General features: G+C 38.6%; 1 protein-coding gene across 1 annotated transcript in view; it reads left to right on the top strand.

Annotated features, from left to right (window-relative positions):
- The window catches only part of hk2 (hexokinase 2), a 53,322-nt gene that overhangs the window by 25,689 nt on the left and 9,860 nt on the right, over positions 1–17,773 (top strand). The window contains exons 9-14 of the mRNA XM_024275264.2: positions 6,416–6,577; positions 7,240–7,473; positions 11,432–11,736; positions 11,810–11,958; positions 12,152–12,271; positions 13,132–13,227. Coding sequence (XP_024131032.1) covers positions 6,416–6,577; positions 7,240–7,473; positions 11,432–11,736; positions 11,810–11,958; positions 12,152–12,271; positions 13,132–13,227 — 1,066 coding nt within the window. The remainder of the gene's footprint in view (positions 1–6,415; positions 6,578–7,239; positions 7,474–11,431; positions 11,737–11,809; positions 11,959–12,151; positions 12,272–13,131; positions 13,228–17,773) is intronic.

Here is a 17,773-nt window from a genome sequence, read left to right as displayed (position 1 = left end):
CTATATTTTTGATTGTAAAGCATCTCTTTCAGCTGCAGTGAGAGTAAAAGCTCCCTGTATATGTTCAGCTATATTCTGCTATAGAAATAAAGTTCTAGGCTGACTTAATATTTTATTGTTATGCATGTTTTTTGTTCTTAGTATAAATGTTAAATATCAGGTTTGTCTTCCCAATTTGGCTTAAGAAATCTGTCATTTAAGCGGTAAGACTACAGTACCCAGAATGCCTAAATAAGCCAAGAAACATATTTGATCGTTTTGACCATGTCTAAATACATTGAGTTGCTGCCATGTGATTGGCTGATTGGAACTTTGCATTAAAGAGCTGCCTAATAAAAGGGCCAGTGAGTGTGTTTTTAGATATACACAGTGCTATTTTTAAAAATACTTTATCTGTTGCTTTTGATTTTTTGTGCTCTCTAGGTTTGTGGACTCAGGGGTGTTTTGACTGCAGATTGCTTTGGAGTTGCTTCCTTTGCCTCTGGAGCTTTTCACTTCTGGTCTTACTGTATGTGGGGATGACCACAGCTATCCCCATTCTTTTTTTTCTGCATTTCGTCAGCCCCATCTTGCTTTGCTAGCCTGACACATGTAGTCCCACTCAAGGCCCAGGGATCATTTCTGCACCCTGGTTTTTAATGCTTAGATAGAGTTCTGTTTATAAAGATCACATGCCTGGGGAATAAGTTCACAAGCTGTTATGATGTGAGGAGCTTCAGCTGGCCTTGACGCCTCTCTGCTGGTAATAAATTCAGTGGAGAGACATGTTCTTCACTGATTCTCCCACCTCCACATTATTCTACCGTCTTCTGCCTGCATCCCCCTCCTGTCAGATTTGGATTTTTTTTATTTTTTTGCTTGAATCCTTCACATGAGCTTTGATACACAATAATCCATAAAATACACACTCTTAGTGACAGCAGTGAGTTAAAGCAAAGATAATGTGTCACTCCAGGCAAATAACAACTGCATAAGATCAACCAAAAAGTTCAGGAATGTGCACATGGAGCACAGCCAAAAGATTTTTAATAGAACAAAGAAGCGATTGTGAAAACTGATGTTTGGCTACATTACCTAAGAAATGTGTCTGTAAAGTATTTATTCTAACTTTTTAAATGTTTAGATCAATTGTTTAAAATCAAACTTTATTTGTAGAGCACTTTAGAACAACATTTTACATTTTCCCAATTTAAAAGCCAACAAGCAAGATGAAAAAAAATATATATTTATTAGATATTTAGAACTCATACAATGCCCACCCACCACAGTTTCTTCAGTTTTATCTATTGTCACTTTTCTAACATATATGGCTGGGAGAACAAGGACATTGCACAATTATGTTTGCAAATGTTTTAATAAAATTGAACACCTTAACTTATTTTACTTGGATTATTAAAACTGTTGGATTTTCTAAGCAGCAAAACATTTTGTTAATTCATCAAAAAATATTTCTCAGTAATCTACCTGCAAGGTGAACTGAGAGCAATCAAATACATCAGCTTTTTTTTATTTAAATTGTTCTAATAGGTTCTTCTTTTGAGAACAAAAAACAAATGTGTGTAGTTGTAGGTAATTTAGGCAAATAGCCATTCTAAAGTACTATTTAGAAATCTTTAGCTCCCACAAAACACCTAATTTGACATTTTTTACACTTTCTTTTGTCTTTGTAAGTAAATGGACACTCCAGGTCTCCTTGCTTTTTAAATTATTTTCAGCGTTTTCTTTGAATTTTGAATATTTTTCCCCTTACCATCAGTCTGTGTCCTTGAGCTTGCCCAGCTTAAAAAATCAGTTAAATGAGTCCTTTGTGGAATTTTCTGTTTTGCTGAGACAAAAGTTTGGTACCTTTTTCTATGCTTAGGTCACTCTAGGGTCAATTTCTAATACCTGAGCAAATGATAAACAAAAAAAATAATTTCTCTTCAGAGCGATCAGGTGTATGAACTGTTTCAAACTGATTAAAAGAAAACTGACCCTTTTTGATGGTCAAAAAAATCTTTTTTTTTTTTGGAAGCAAATTATGAAGAAATAGGGAGCTTGTGATTCTTTCAAAGTGCCGTACATTTTTACATACATACATGTATTCATTTAGCTAAGAAAACCTGCTAATAACATCAGAACATCTGTTTACAGAGCACAGTTACTTGGCCGTGACCCCAATTATTAAGAGTTGATTTACACTAAACTTACAAAGTTTGTCTAAAAAGGTACTAAATAACACGTTTATGGATGTAGAATGAATTAGGCAACTGTTGAATTATTTAATATTATTTTTTAAATGATACAAATGTACTTTCAGCCGTAGCTCACTGTTTAGCTTGTGTGTTTTGTGTTCATTTAGAGGAGAGTGTTTTTGTTGATTTCCAGATAAGTATCTCTGTGTCAGAACAGTCAGTGCAGTATAACGCTTCTAACAGCATTGCTCTAAAACAAGCTGTTTGAGGGTCCACTTTGTTAAATGAATTAGAGACTCTATTTAGGGCTGCCTTAGTTCATTTATCTCTGCAACATGACAGGAGAATCATGGGAAGCACCTCTAGATTAGCATACTGGGGTGGTTGTTCACCTCTTTAACAATATAGGCTTCAATTATAAGGGAATTTCCCTCCTCAGCCTCTCTGAGGTCCTCGCTGGATGACGTAATTTAAGTAAGTCAGAAATCTAAATCTTTACAATCAGACTCCAGCAGGAATACTTTCTGTTATGGATTCTGTTCATATAAGTCAGGGGTGTCGAACTCAATCGCACCAAAACAGACTGTAGGTCGCGAGCTGAACAGGATAAACATTTATTGAACACACTAAAACTACATTTTTAAAACTCTAAAGACATCATTTTTTAACATAGGTATGAATAAAAACAGGCAGGACTATTATTCTAGAATAAATCAAATTAAACCTTAAATAACTTTCAATATTTTACTCTCCATAAAAATATATTTTGTCAAAATTATATAAGTTAAAAATAAGCACAAGATAACATCTGGCCATTAATAACAATAAAATAAAATGATCTGGAGGGCCAGATCTGCCCCCGGGCCTTGACTCTGACTCGTGAGGTACAGTAAGTTCTTTGGTGTAACAAAGTAGCAGAATGGTTTGGCTTGGGGGAGCCTTGGAATCCCCATCTCTGCTATTGGTGGACGATGTGGTCCTTTCGCCATCCTGAAGCCATGACTTGCATCTCTCCTTGGAGTGGTTTGCAGCTGAGAGTGAAGCTGCCAGAATGGGAGCTGTCATTTCCAAGTTTGAGGTCATTGTTCACTGAAACAATGTGGAACGCTTCTCTCTAGGTTAGGAACACGTCTCTCCCCCCAGTGCAAGAGATTAAATATTTAACTATCCGCTCACAGGCTAGGAAAAATGGAGCATCAGGTTTACCAACAGACTGGATCTGCAATAATGGAGAGGTGTTGTGGTAAAGAAAGAATTGAGTCACAAGACAAAACTCTCACTTTACTGGTCAGTCTAATGTTCTTACCGTCACCTGTAGTAGGAGTTGGGAAAATAAGATTAATGACCATCAAAAAGCCAAAGTAAAGCTGCAACTCGTCCATATTGAGAAGAAGCAGATGAGGCGGTTCAGACATCTGATGAGAATACTATTAAGCACCTTCCTAATGAGGCATCGCCGGCGCATCCATCTGGGAAGACCCAGGACATGCAGGAGAGATTATGTTTCTCAGCTGAGCTGGGAACACCCCTGCATCCTCTCAGGGAAAAAGTGGTCTGGACGGAGGATGTCAGGGCGTCCTCGCAGAGACTCCTGCTGATGAATTGATGGAAGGAGAAAATCTGTCCAGCCAAGCAGAAAACAATATAACTGACCGTCTCACTGGTCTTCAAGCAGTCAGACTATTACAATGTCAGACAGAATAGACAACTGACTGTAGATTAAGAAAAACAAATCAGTTCCAACATTGTATCACTTTATCAGAATATGATTTCTAAACTTGGAAAATCTGATCAAGTTCTTGACCTCCCAGCTCCAAAATATTTGTAAAATATTTCTGATGTTTTTTTGTAAAAAAAAATAAATAAATAAGTGTTTTCATTTGGACAGCCTGTTTTTTTTAGAAATTATTGGGAAACACCTTTCTAGCAACAGTCACAATCGTCAGCACTAATTTTTTTTTGTCTGTCAAATGTTCCAAATTCATACTTTAAATTTTGTCAGTATCATAGAAAAATTTTTAACTAACTAATTAATCATCTGCAACACCCTTTAAGACACTTTTTTAATGTTCCAACTGTCCTGTCAGTCTTTCAGTTTTAGCTTAATAGTTTTGCTGTCTTTTGAAGTAACTGGAATGTTTTACACTTTTTTTAAGCATTTTCCTCAAAATAAGTAAATAATCTGGTTATTAAGGCAAAATAACGAGAACACTTGTAGATTAGCAGTTTTTTTTTCTGTCCAATTGTCGTAACTCAAATATTGTAGTAAGTTTCTTCTTGTCTCTCTTAACCCTCACTTGGTCATTCTTTGTCTGTCAAAACACAGTTGTAAGAGTTACCAAACCCTAAAATGTCAACTGCCAGGCAAATCTAATGGATATGACAAGCATTCTAGTAATTCTTGTAAATTATTGAGTGACTAATTTATTAGTCACACAGCCACTGAGTACATTTTGCACATTTTCCAGGAATGAAACTACAGTCTTTCGTGATACATGCGTGATTTGCGTAATTCACAAGTGTTTTGTGCGTTTCTCATTTGTCGATGTGCGCTGATGTCTGTTGAGGGTTTCGGCTGACGAGTCTTTACATAAATTCAGTTGTGAGATGTTCAAATCTTTTACTCGGTTAGAATAATGCAGTTTATACATTTTTAACGTAGTTTATATGCAATAATTGTGTAAATCTTACGCAATTCTCCGTGATTTCTGTGAGATGCGTACGCAAATTTGTGGCTTTGCAGGACGGTTCCACGTATATCTAACAGACTTTTCACGCATGTACCAACGATGTCTGACTTACATGGGGTATAGATCATGTTAAAATTATGTAATTGATGCATGAATCACTAACAAACTGCAGTAGTCATGCACGGTTCATGCACGACTGGCGTATTGCATGAGGGGTATGTAAATTGGCCAATCTTTCACCCCTCCAGCCAGACACCCAATACTGTACCAAGTGGGTGTCTCCCACTACTCCTGTTCGGCCCGTCTAGGCGCAGGGGTTGGATCTCTTGCAGGGCGATGTTTGGCACCGTGCGGAACATGGGTTGTGAGATGGGGGCGGTAACAGCGGACGGAGATAAAACTCCTCCTCGCAAGACAGAGGACCCCCAGCAGGGTGCCGGGGCTGGTGCGTACCAGTTGACTTAGAACTGGTACGCACTAGAGGAATCCAACCATTTTATGAATTCAAAGCATTGTGGGGGGACGGGCGGGTGCTGACTATGGTGCTGAGGCGATATGATTCCTGACCAGTTCTCTGAATTTCAGAGTGAAAAAAATTCAATAAAGCGCAAGTAATTGTGTTCTTTGAAGAGTTTAGTCATACTTCTTCTATGGTTTTAGTGTGGTTCATTCATGATACATCTGTGACAATTTCACGTAAAAGACCACAACTTTTCTCACTTTTTTCATGTATTTTCATGTGTGATCAATTTTACTCCATACAGTATTTGCAAAATGTATGTAGTGGCTGTGTGACACGGCCTTTTAAAACACTGAGTCATTCTGCTAATGAATTTAAAGCTCAAGACATGGTGTTCTGCTGCTGTGCCTCATCTCATTGGCTGAGGTTCCCTGAGACGTGTTAGACATTAATGACAAATCTTTACATTATTTCTCTTTTTTGGTTTATTTTTTCCATTCATTTGCCATCGCAGACTTCCCAGATGGTGCGGTCTGATAAAAACACCTGTTGTGTCAGCAGCCACATATCTGCAATAGTTGTCTTCATTCATAATTTGGTCGAAAACCACAGTCTGCCAGATATGTTCCTTCATGTCTAATTCAGAAAATGCAGATATTAATAGGCACAAACAGATGGAAAAAAAAAGCCATGGTCTCTGTCTCCTGTCTCATGCGCACAAACCCGAGTGAGTCACCCTCGCTGATTAGAGATGTGAATTGAGCTCAGTAATATACAGCATACTGTTAAAAAGTCTCCCACATTATTAGTCTGTCACTCCTTTTATTTAAGAATCATTAGGTAAAGGAATAGAATAAAATTAATTGGGTCTGCCTTGAGACGTCAGACTTATTATGTTGGTGAACAAATTTAAAACTTCACTGAAATCAATTAGATACATTGAAAACAGGTTCACTTCCTTGTTTGGGTGACGATTACCTTTTTCTTTATGGGATTTGAACTCAAATCTTTGGAAATTTGCAGCCATTTGTTAAATTATTAAACCCATAGAACCATGTTTATTGTTCCTCTGCTTCGGGTGTTGCTTTCAGGTTTGAAAAGATGGTCAGTGGGATGTACCAGGGCGAGCTGGTGCGTCTCATCTTGGTGAAGATGGCCAGACAGCGGCAGTTGTTTCAGGGTAGGACGACGCCGGAGCTCCTCACCACTGGACGCTTCAGCACCAGCTACATCTTCACCATCGACTCAGACAAGTTGGTGTTTGTTTATAGCTCATCTGAGTACATTTAAAAAAAAAAGTTAGTTTTTTATTATATTTTTTTTTTTATTAATGTTGTTAGACCCTTGGGTATACTTTATTTCCAGGTAAAACTGTGTTTTTATTCTGTTAAACTTACAAATATTTCAGTTGTTTTCAGTCATTTTGATTTATGCTACAAATTTAGGTTTATTATTTAAAGGTTTTGCATAAAATTTCCAGTAGCTCTCATGAAAAGGGTATTCTGCTTCTTACCCATGGTGCAGAAGCACACATTTCTGGCTAAGAGACGGGGACTGGAGGACAGGTCAATTTCCTTCCTGCTCAGTCAAGAGCACTCCCCAGGAGGTGGACATATCATTACCAAAGTCCTCTATTAATAGATGATTCCATGAAAGGGAATGGAGAATGGAGACGAGGTTTAGTTTGAGAGATGACACAAAGATGAGTTCCCATCAAAATTAGGAAAGAAAAAAAATGTTAGGTGGAAGAGCTTGGATGATAAAAATGTAGAGAAAAATAGAGGTCATACCTTTTCTATTTAATTCTTTTGGATTTTGTCATGGATGAGTTTTCAAACTGTATAAATAAAAGTGACTGTAAATGTAATATAAACCAAATATAAACCTACTCTGCCTTTTTTTTTTTTTATTGCAGAGAAGCAGAAAGTTTGTCAAGTACCGAGAAGGTTCTGCGCGACCTGGGTCTGGAACCGTCGCTGGAGGACTGCATATGCACCCGGAGGGTGTGTCAGATCGTGTCCACTCGGGCGGCGCGCTTGTGTGCAGCCACTCTGGTGGCAATACTTCGACAGATCCGGGACAACAAAGCCGCCGAGAAGCTGCGCACTACCATTGGAGTGGATGGCTCTGTTTACAAGAATCATCCAGAGTGAGTGGACTCTGGTTCCGTCTGCTGTTGAATGCCAGATTATACATTTAACAGGGAGTTATGATGGCCTCTTGTGGACTGACCTTAAATTAAGCTGCTTTAGTTGTGGAGTGTCGTCATATCTAAACATCTAAACCTCCTTTAGAGACAATTAGAGATCAGTCAAGCAGACATTTTTCCTTCCCCTTTGTCATCAAACAGTTTTTGCTTGACTGATTGTATTTTCCTGCTTCACTTAACAAGATCCCATTAAATTTCCTAACATGATGATCATGTCAGCAAAAAGAAGACATAATGATAAACCCCAACGTCATACTTTCCCAAGTGCTCCGCATGTTTTTATTTTTAAATCAGATATTAGGACGCCAGTTTTGAAAGTTGACATTCAGGCTGCATGTCAGTCGACTTCTCCAGTGAGTTTTAAATTTAAGCTCAGGCCCTTCTCATCTGCCAAACTCAATTATCCTGGCAGGTCTTATCTGACCGTAATTCACCTCCCTGTCTCTCGCTCATCAAGGGTTGATTGAGCACAAGTGTGCTTCACTCTGGGGTCAAATGCGGCCAGGTTTGATCTTTTTTGTGAATTCCTGGGACTTTGTTTTTAAACCACAAATAGATGTAGGGCAGCATTTTTTCACTGGTATTTAAACTCTTCTATTTTTTGTGTTTATAAAGCCTTAGTTACATCCATACGGAGGGTTGACCCATATGAGTGCTGCGAGTTTTTGGGTTGTCCAGGCCCGTTGAGTGTTGTAGAGAGGAACAGCCGCATCTCAAAGGGATCAAACGTGTGTCTCGCAAGTCCCTTGGGGGTCATGTACCTTAAGGATGTCAAAGAGCTACACATTCTCACTCCCAATTTGTCATATATGTAGATATATATTTCGGACCTCCTCTGCGTCTCTTTTTGACGTTTTGGGTGTCCCCAACTTGTCGTTTTTTAAGCGCTTTTTTTTAAATCACAGGTCTCTGGTACTGGGTTAGGGTACCAGTATCGATCTTGTCCGCATCCCGGTACGGACCCAGGGTTGGGGACCCTTGATTAGCATATGTATTTTTTCCCTGTTTGTTGCCTGGTATCAAGCGGCCCTCGGACCGGTACCGGTTCACAGCCAGGAGGCTGAGTACCCCTGATTTAATGGGAACAGCCAGCATGTCAAAAAACAACGAGTTGGGGACAACCGAAACATCAAAAAGTGGCACGGATGGGGCCCGAACCATACATCCAAATATATACGAGGTAGAAGTGAGAATACGTTGCGTGAAAATGGAACCCACCAATGTTGTGCGTGTGGTAAGTGTATTGTGAAGTACTTTTAAGGATAATACAGTATAAGTTACATGCACTTGCCAGTCAGGTGTGACTAACTGACCAAATGACACACACATGGGGTGTTTAGGACCACCTCACAAACTGCACTAATTGTCTAATTTCCTAATTTTTAACAGACTACGCTCAAGGAGCACACAATTATCACTTGAATAGCACTAATTGACCCTTTGCACAGTACACAGGGTTCAGGAGGGTTGAAAAAATGAATAGTCTGTACTGTACACCACGCCTGTGTCTCACCTACTTCTCCCTTTCTTACTCCTGCGTGTTGTTTTAAGTCTTTACCACAACCTATACCCCGCAGCATACCCATAGGAAATACTGTGCATAAACATTTTTGCCCCACAGTTTCACAAAGCAGTCTGCTATCTGTTTATATTTCGTTCAGACCACCTGCATGCCCATTTTTTGTATACACTGAGTTGGACTATAGTTTACTATATAGTTACTATATAGTATAGTTATATATATAGTTACTATATAGTTTACTATAGTTTAGTCACAGGAAATTGAAAAAAAGCTTCATAGTGAATTGAAGATCAGTAGTTAAATAGTAAAGCAAATGATAGGAATCTAAAGACAAAATTAATTTGCAGTCAGAAGCATCAGGCACCTGAGGACACAATTAGTGACACAAAAAGTCAAAAGAGGGACTTTTATTATTTTTAAAAACAAAAGAAAACCCATACAAATGATTTGTTTTCTCTTTCTATTGTATTTATTGTGTGCACCTAATGGCCTTCACCACTCCCCCCCCTCAGTCTTTTAAAAAAGAACCTTGAATTGAAGCCCTTCTGTCCATAGATATGTCAGTTGTTATGCTCGAGACGTGGAGCCAAAACTTCAAACTACAATGGTCCCGAAGGCTTCACGAAACTGAACAGAAGACTAACCTTCATCAACTTTTTGTCCATTTCAAGTGCAAAAAGAAGCCAAAGATTTTGTGCTTCTCGCCGAGTGTTTCTTCACTGCCAAACTCTGCTTCAAAGAGCTGATTTTTAGAGATTAGGTTTCTATTTAGGACAAGAAATGGTCCCAACACTTCGTACACCTCAGCATCAATATATTTTATGTTTCCTCCAAATGCACATTAATTTGCTGGAAATTGGTGTGCAAATTGGTGGCAGGCACGCAGGATGCCACCAGCCTGTGTCATCTGCTCTCAGAAACGCTGCGTCTGTCTAGTTTTTTTTTTTTTCTTTGAAGGCAGTTTGAGCATCCGCAGCGCCGTGTTGGTATGATTATAGGCAGCCGACGTCTCCCTGAGCAACGTGCTTTTAAAATGCCTCTGTGGGCTGCTGACACAGATGTTGCTTACTGTCACACAGAAGTGTGCTAGGCAAGTGCTCGCGTCTGCTGTTGTGTACTTTGAATGAGTGTGCCTGCGTTCCAACTTTCAAAAAAACTTTCATAAGGTTTGCTTCTCTACACCTTGGAGTGGTTCAGTCTATACTTGTAGGTTGTGCATAAATTATTCACCATCAAGTGGGTGATATGCAGGGCAAACACTTGGGGAGTTTATGTTCCTTGGCAACAATGTTGTAATGATTTTGATAAATACAAGTGTCTGGAGAAATTCAAGAGCAACACAAAGGGGATCCGTAAAGCAGGAAAAGTTTTCAAAAATATGTTTACTGATAATTGTGAATTTTTTTTTTCTTTTTATGTTTGCTCCTCTTGGTTATGTTTTCACAGCTTTGAAGAGTTTGTGAGTGAAGCTCCACACATATGCAGTCTTTTCCTCTGTTTTCTTTTCTCTCCTAAATCGGATTCCTTGTTATATATTTATAAAATGTTATTTGCAAAAACTTGATCTCACTGCTTTCAGTCATCCTGAATGGCAGGCAGAAAATATAAAGGAATAATCATCATTTTTATTCATTGTTCTTTTTTTTAGAGTATAAGTCACTCCAGAGTATAAGTTCCAGTTGCCAAAAACAAAGCTTAATAAAGAATTGAAATCATATATATATGTCACACTGGAGTATAAGTCACACTTTTCATAGAGAAATGCAATGCTTCTTAGAGCTCGGTGATAAACGATAATGATATTTATCGTGATAGAACTTTTATCGATAGATGAATGAGGCTATCGCGATAGACTTTTATTTTGAAGGGCCAGAAATTAACACTTGCCAGTTGCGAGCATTTTATCCTCTTCTGCGAGTAAAAGTTAGGACGTTAGTCACCACATGGCGAGTAAATGTTTGCATCTAATTATTTATGTTGGTTAGCTCTCCTTTTGGTACATTTATTTTGGCCTCTCTTCTTCTACCGTCTTCTCACGGGATAGAAAAAACGCACGTGAGACAAAACAATCACTTCCAAAATGGCAAACGCACTAGTGCACTACAAAGTAAGTAGTAAAGGAATTTGGAAAATGTTGATGGTGCTGCTTCTTCTGCATTTCTGTTAGTAGCAAAAACTGATACACACACCTACAGTGCCCTCTAGTGGTTGTTGGTGGGAAACAACCCCTAAAGGACAGCTGGTTGTTAATGGAAAAATAATGAATATTTGAGCCTATCTATGTTTGAAAACATCATATATAAGTTGCACCCCCAATTATTTTTTCATTATTTTTCAGGCAAGATTTTAACAGACATTTTTTCTTCCTTCCTGCAGATTTTCCAGAAGGCTGAACAAAATGGTGCGACGGCTCGTTCCAGACTGCGACGTGCGCTTTCTGCAGTCTCAGGACGGCAGTGGGAAAGGCGCCGCCATGGTTACAGCGGTGGCGTATCGCCTCGCTGCTCAGCACGCAGAGCGCCAACGCATCCTAGACACTCTGCGTTTGAGTCGTGAACAGTTGCTGGAGGTGAAGAGGAGGATGACGGAAGAGATGATGCGAGGCCTGGCGAAGCAAACGCACGAGCAGACCAGCGTCAAGATGCTGCCCGCCTTCGTCCGACACACCCCAGATGGAACAGGTAACTTTAAGGTGTCTAATTTAATTTTTGTTTTGTAAGTTTTGATGATTTTTGTTAAACAAATTGTGTTTAGAACATGGAGATTTCTTGACTTTGGACCTTGGGGGCTCCAGCTTCAGGGTTCTCCTTGTGCGATTACAAAGTGGAGGACATCCCAAAGTAGATATGCATCAGAAGATCTACAGTGTTCCTCAGGAGATCATGCAAGGCACAGGGGAAGAGGTAAGCCATTGAAGGGAAACGGTCTCTTTGGTCCTTTGATGCAGAGAAGACAATTAACGTTTTTTGAACTTTTCTAGTATTTTTTCAATGCTAAACAATTCTGGTAACTTTAAAGCACCAAATGAAGTCTGTAAAATCTATTTAAGTCATATTTCTTCTAATTGCATACCATTGTTGAATTGTTTCCTTTTAGCTCTTCGACCACATTGTGCAGTGCATTGCTGACTTCTTGGAGTACATGGGCATGAGGGGAGCGTCTCTACCTCTGGCGTTTGCTTTCTCTTTTCCCTGTCATCAAAATAAACTGGATGAGGTAAGCTATTACATTTATGGCACCTACAATATCAGCTCTCTATTAATACAAATACATATAAAAGCTCTGTTTTTTTTTAATTTTGAGGGTTTTTGTTCAGCATTCATTGATTATAAAGGATTCTAGTAAACAAAACCTCAGTAAAAGTGTGTGTAAATCAAGCAGTCACATTTTTTGCGTTCTTGGAAGGCTGGCTTATTGACTGATTTTTAAAAATACTTTTTGTTTGTACATTCGTGACCATTTTTGGGTAATTTTATAAGTCTTCGTCTTGCACCTCTAACCTCAGTATCTGCTTCCTTACATTTATTTCCAAAACATCTAACATGATCTGTTCCTCTGACGGATTCATTTCTGATCATGTTCATCCTGGTCATTCCAAAACGTGAACTTTAACATCTTCATCTCTGCTACATCCGGCCCTGTCTCTTTCTCAGAATCTCTAAACTAACATGGCTGCTCTTACTGCTGACACTCTTTAGTTACACACTTGTAACCCTTTGTCACACAGATATTTTCCCTTCCTGCAGCTGACTTTTATTTCTCTCCGCTTTAAGGAAAACATCTACTTCTCTAGATGTTCCTCCGCCTGATCCTTGCTCTCACTACAAATCACACTGTCATCTGCAAACATCACGATCTACAGACATTCCTGCCTAACCTAATCTGTCAGTCTGTTCATCAAACCAGCAAACAAAAAGTGGACTCTATTCTGTAGGCCTTACGTTTAACTCTTAAGAAGTGATCAAAATGACTGTTGGAACCCTGTCCTATCTGTGTGTCATCGTTCATAGTAGGAGGAGTTCACTTCAACTCTAATTTGAATTTTATTTCACAAACGCTCTGCTGTCATTTTTCAGGGCATCCTTCTGAAGTGGACAAAGGGTTTCAAAGCCAGCGGCTGTGAGGGAAGAGATGTTGTCACGTTACTCAAAGAAGCTGTTCGCCGTAAAAGGGTCAGTGCAAACGTTACGTACAGTATACAGTGGAGCAAAAAAAAAGGGTTGGTTAGTCACAGATTCTGCAAGTTGTCCCTCTTAAAGAATGAGCTTGGTGTTTAATTTTCATCATAGCTACATTAAAAACTGTGAGAGACAGAATGTAAAAAAAGAAAATCCAGGTAAGTACAATGTTCATTTTTTTTATGTACTTATTTGAATAATGGAGCAGAAAAAAAAAGACATTTAGCAAGAAACCTGTTACTTCTTTTTAAGAAGTTTTTCTACCCTCCACTTGTTACCTGTAATGCCACATGCTACGTTCACACCGCGCTCTGCAGTACACGTTCAAGCAGCCGCTGTCAGTAGCTGCAAAATAGTGCAAAATATCTTTGATCAGATCAAAGACCACATTAGAATTGAACTGTGCACATGGGCCCTGAAAAACATGATCTAATTATAGCAAACATTTAAATATGCCACACTTAAAATCAAAATAAATCATTTGACATGCGTAGAACTATCTAAGATACCAGAAATAGTCGTACAAGAAGTAGTAGCGGAATTCTGTTGTAAACTAACAAAACTGCAGCTTTGAGCGAGATGATCTTCCAAGCATGCCTTTATTATTATTAATCATATTTTTAAGCTCATAATTTTCTAAATACGTGTAGCTAGTGCTTTATTCTTGCCCGCACAGGCCTATAGGTAGGATTAGGGTTTGGTTTTTACGAACCAACAACACATAATATGTCCAAAGGGCCACACTTAAATAAGTGGGAATAACATCAGCCTTTATTTTGTCTGAACAGGATTGGTACCACAAATTCACATGATTGTTTACACAGTTGACATTTCTAAAAGCAGCCTCTGCCAGCTCACACACTGTTCTGAAACTGCCTGGAGACTTGGTTCTCCAGAGTCCAGCAACTCGCTCACTCGCCGGGCAGACTGCCGTCCAAACCCTCCTCCGAAGCGCTCGCCGTAACAAAGCACCCTCCCCTGCTCGTAGGCACAAAGCTGCGAGTCTTGCAGCACTGCTCAGAGGCGTGGTCTGCTACTGCAGAACAGCTGATTGGTCCCCGTAGTGCTCCAAAGCCTCCTCTGGAGAGCCACACCATCTAAACTAAAATCCAGCGCAGTAATGACACACAATCAGACTAAATTGTTTACATGCACCACAATCAGATTAACAATTGGCATAACTCATCTATCTCAGTTGGAAGGAACTTTTCATCCGAATGAATCTCAGTATTCTGAACGATGCATTTTTATTCTGATCAGACCAGATCAGACGTTTATTTCGATTACTTGCGACCATGTAAATGCATCTAATGAAAAGTCTATGTAAACACGTGTTAACGCACGTTTCAGGCATCCACAGTCAAAAGTTTTTACAATCATTTTCAGGCTCTACATAAAAAAACTCAAAGCCATTGAATTTAAGTGTCACGTTAGAACAGGTTGATCTTTGACCGCAGTCGGGATGTCAGATTTGGTAGTGATGTATCGATGGCATCCCTTCTAATTCACAAACCGTTTGAAAGTTGATCATGGAGGAGAAATGAATAGTCAAGAATTATATGACGAGTCTTTCATATATCAGAACAGAGCTGTGAAAGAAAAAGCATGCAGACTGTAACTTCTCTATAATGAACAAGACCAAGGAGTTGTCTTTGTAAAAAAAAAAATGTTACAAGCAATTATTGTTCTGTTAGAGCATGCAAGTAACGCTGTACATTTTTCACTTTTCCCTGTTTTTTATATTTGAATCCATTAACTTGACAAGAGCAGTTTAATTGGACAGTAGATAGGGAGAAGGAGGGTCTGTGATGCGCTCAAACGTTCATGAGAAGATGGATCAAAGTTAATTTGTTAACCCTGATAAAGCTCAGGCCCCTGCACTACTCCAGTGATCCTGCAAAGCCGTTCTGATGCTGTGATGTTTTATTAAACAGCCAAATCCCCCCCAGGTTGTAATGAAGCAGTTACATAAACATAAGTTCGTCCTTGAGTGTGATACTCGAAAGCTTAATCTTCTGAGCTGGCAGAGGTTTCGCGCACAATCTCGTCCGCTGTCTTTGGATGAGGGAAATTATTAAAGAGCCCACTTCACAGTCCGTCAGCTTTCTTGGAAGCCGCTTTTTCTTAGTTTCCATGTTTGGGGAAAACTAGCGAGGCTTTAAATCTTCCCGTGAAAGACAATGATGTCCTCTGCGACGCGTTCATTTATTAACTTGTCAAGAGTTCTGATGCTGAAGAGATGCCTCGTATTTTCCGCCTCAGTTCTGGTTGCTCTCGATATTGTTGAAGTGGTTACACCAGTCTTCTGGAATTGTGTAAGTGTAAGGTTGAGCTGTGAGTACATCCTCGTTGACATCTGACAGGAAGACCACTCACATACTGAGAGAGGGTCAGAGTAAAGTAACTTTAGAGATCACAGGTCCCTCTGTCACAGGGGCTTTGACTTTTTCTGCCTAATTTAACTCTTTAGCCCAGTGTTTATGTTCTTCGATATACTGTAATTTTTTAATTATTAACACGACCAATGTAATTCCAGTAGATTCTGATCTACTGGAATTTCCCATAATGCACACTTCAAAGAGCATTATCCTTTAATATTTTTACCCCCATTTCAAGTTATTAACTTATTCATGACGGCAAAAACAAAAAAAGCTCTAGCAGAAGTGCCTGTCGACCGTCGCCGAAAAATGTGTGTCTATCTGTTAATTGTAGGAGAGATCGGATACCGGGCGCACTCCACTCTGCCAGTGTGAACCTAGCGTATTAATAAAAAATAAATAAATAAACATACAGAAAATAAGCCTAACAATATGGAGTGGGGCGTTGACTACTTTTTCAATATGTACTTCTTTACCTTACAAAAAGAAAGCAATATAAACGCTGATCATCACGATAGATTAAATAAAGCATCAGTTCATAGAGAAAGTTCACCTCTTACCGCTTGTTTTGTCCAGATGATGATGCAAAAGTATGTTTTAAAAAGACCTGTGCAGTGATACAGAACATTTGCACTATGTGACCAGAACTTTTTTTTAAGTGTCCATTATTACTGTGGTTTATCACATTTTAATCCACTCCTAGCAGCCAATCAGAATCGAGTATTCACCTGGACCATAGTTATAAATATGCCTTCTTCAGCTCATGTGTCCTGCTATGTCCCTAAAGGTATGTGATGCTGAACAAAACAACATTGTGTCTTGCATACAATAAAGATTCTTGATTCTAGAAAACAGGCCAGAGAATTGTTTGTGGAACAGACTGTCCTCACAGCCGATCTATGGTGTTTAACAGATGGAGAACAATTTGTTTTAGCTTTTTTTTTTTTTTGTCTTCTAATTGGTTCATACATTCTAGTCTCAAAGTTGGAACAGATTGGATGATTTAGTTTCTAAGTTGAAAATAAAAATATGATCAAAATGAGCAGCTGGATTTTAGTGAAGTTTTTTTTTTTTGGATCTTCTAAATACTAAAATCCTGATAAACAGACATTTGTTAAAAAGGAAAACAGTAGATTTTTGTGCAAAATTAAAAAGATATTTGTACTTTTTTTTTTTAAACTAGCTTAGTGAGATGCATGATGCAGCATTTTACATGAGATTTTGTTTTTTGCAGTATTATGTGCATAGGGGTGCCCAGTGCTCTGATTAGTTCTGTCTCTTCTCATTTGGATATGTTGGCTTAAAAACCAGCTCCTGTCCAAGTGGAGTTCACAGTCATGTCTTTTGCATACAAATGTTTTCCTCTGAGTGCTCTGATGTGAACTAACTGTCTGAAATGAGGATTTGCTCCTTCTGAGTGACAGGTGAAGCTATTCAGTGCGTGAGTTCAAGAAAAAATCCTATTTACTTCATCAGAAAAAAGTATTTTCCCTACTATCTAATAAAGACGTGGGCGCATGTTGATGAGACAATCTCAAGCTGAAAGTTAGGTCCCTTTTTGTCTGTATTTGGTTTTTTTTTAATCACAAACATTTTTGCAGATGCTTTTATCCTTACAGTAGAGGAAAACATGAGGTTAAATGTCTTGAGCAATGAAACGATCCTTGGCTATCTGTGAATTCCCTCCCTACTCTGTATCTATTAAAAGACTATAAAGTGCAGGACTATAGTGGCTTTAACAGTTCGGACACCATGCACACTACTTTTTAAAAATGTATATTACATCGCTGATTTTCCAAAGTGAAAACCTAATCAATACAAGCGTTTTAAGACAACCATTTATGAATCCATTGTGTTCTGATAATGAAAACATTGATAGTTTATTAAAAAAATTAAATTAAATATTTTTTTAAGTAAAATTTGTTCAAACACATGCATTGTGGTCCGAATTTTGACTTACAGTTACTTTTAACCAATCTGCAAGTTCTTTTCTGGACTGCAAAATAAAAATAAAAATCAGCTTTTTACATTAGAGCAAAAAGTTGAATGTCTACAGTTATTTATACTCTTCTTTATCATCAACTGAAAACTTTATTAGCCCACAATTCTTGTTATGGCTGACCAGCTTTTATGCAAGTGTCCACTTTTTGTATTGTTTAGCC

The sequence above is a fragment of the Oryzias melastigma genome, linkage group LG9 (genome assembly GCF_002922805.2).
Source record: "Oryzias melastigma strain HK-1 linkage group LG9, ASM292280v2, whole genome shotgun sequence".
Lineage (NCBI taxonomy): Eukaryota > Metazoa > Chordata > Actinopteri > Beloniformes > Adrianichthyidae > Oryzias > Oryzias melastigma.
This window is presented reverse-complemented; position numbering and strand designations above follow the sequence as displayed.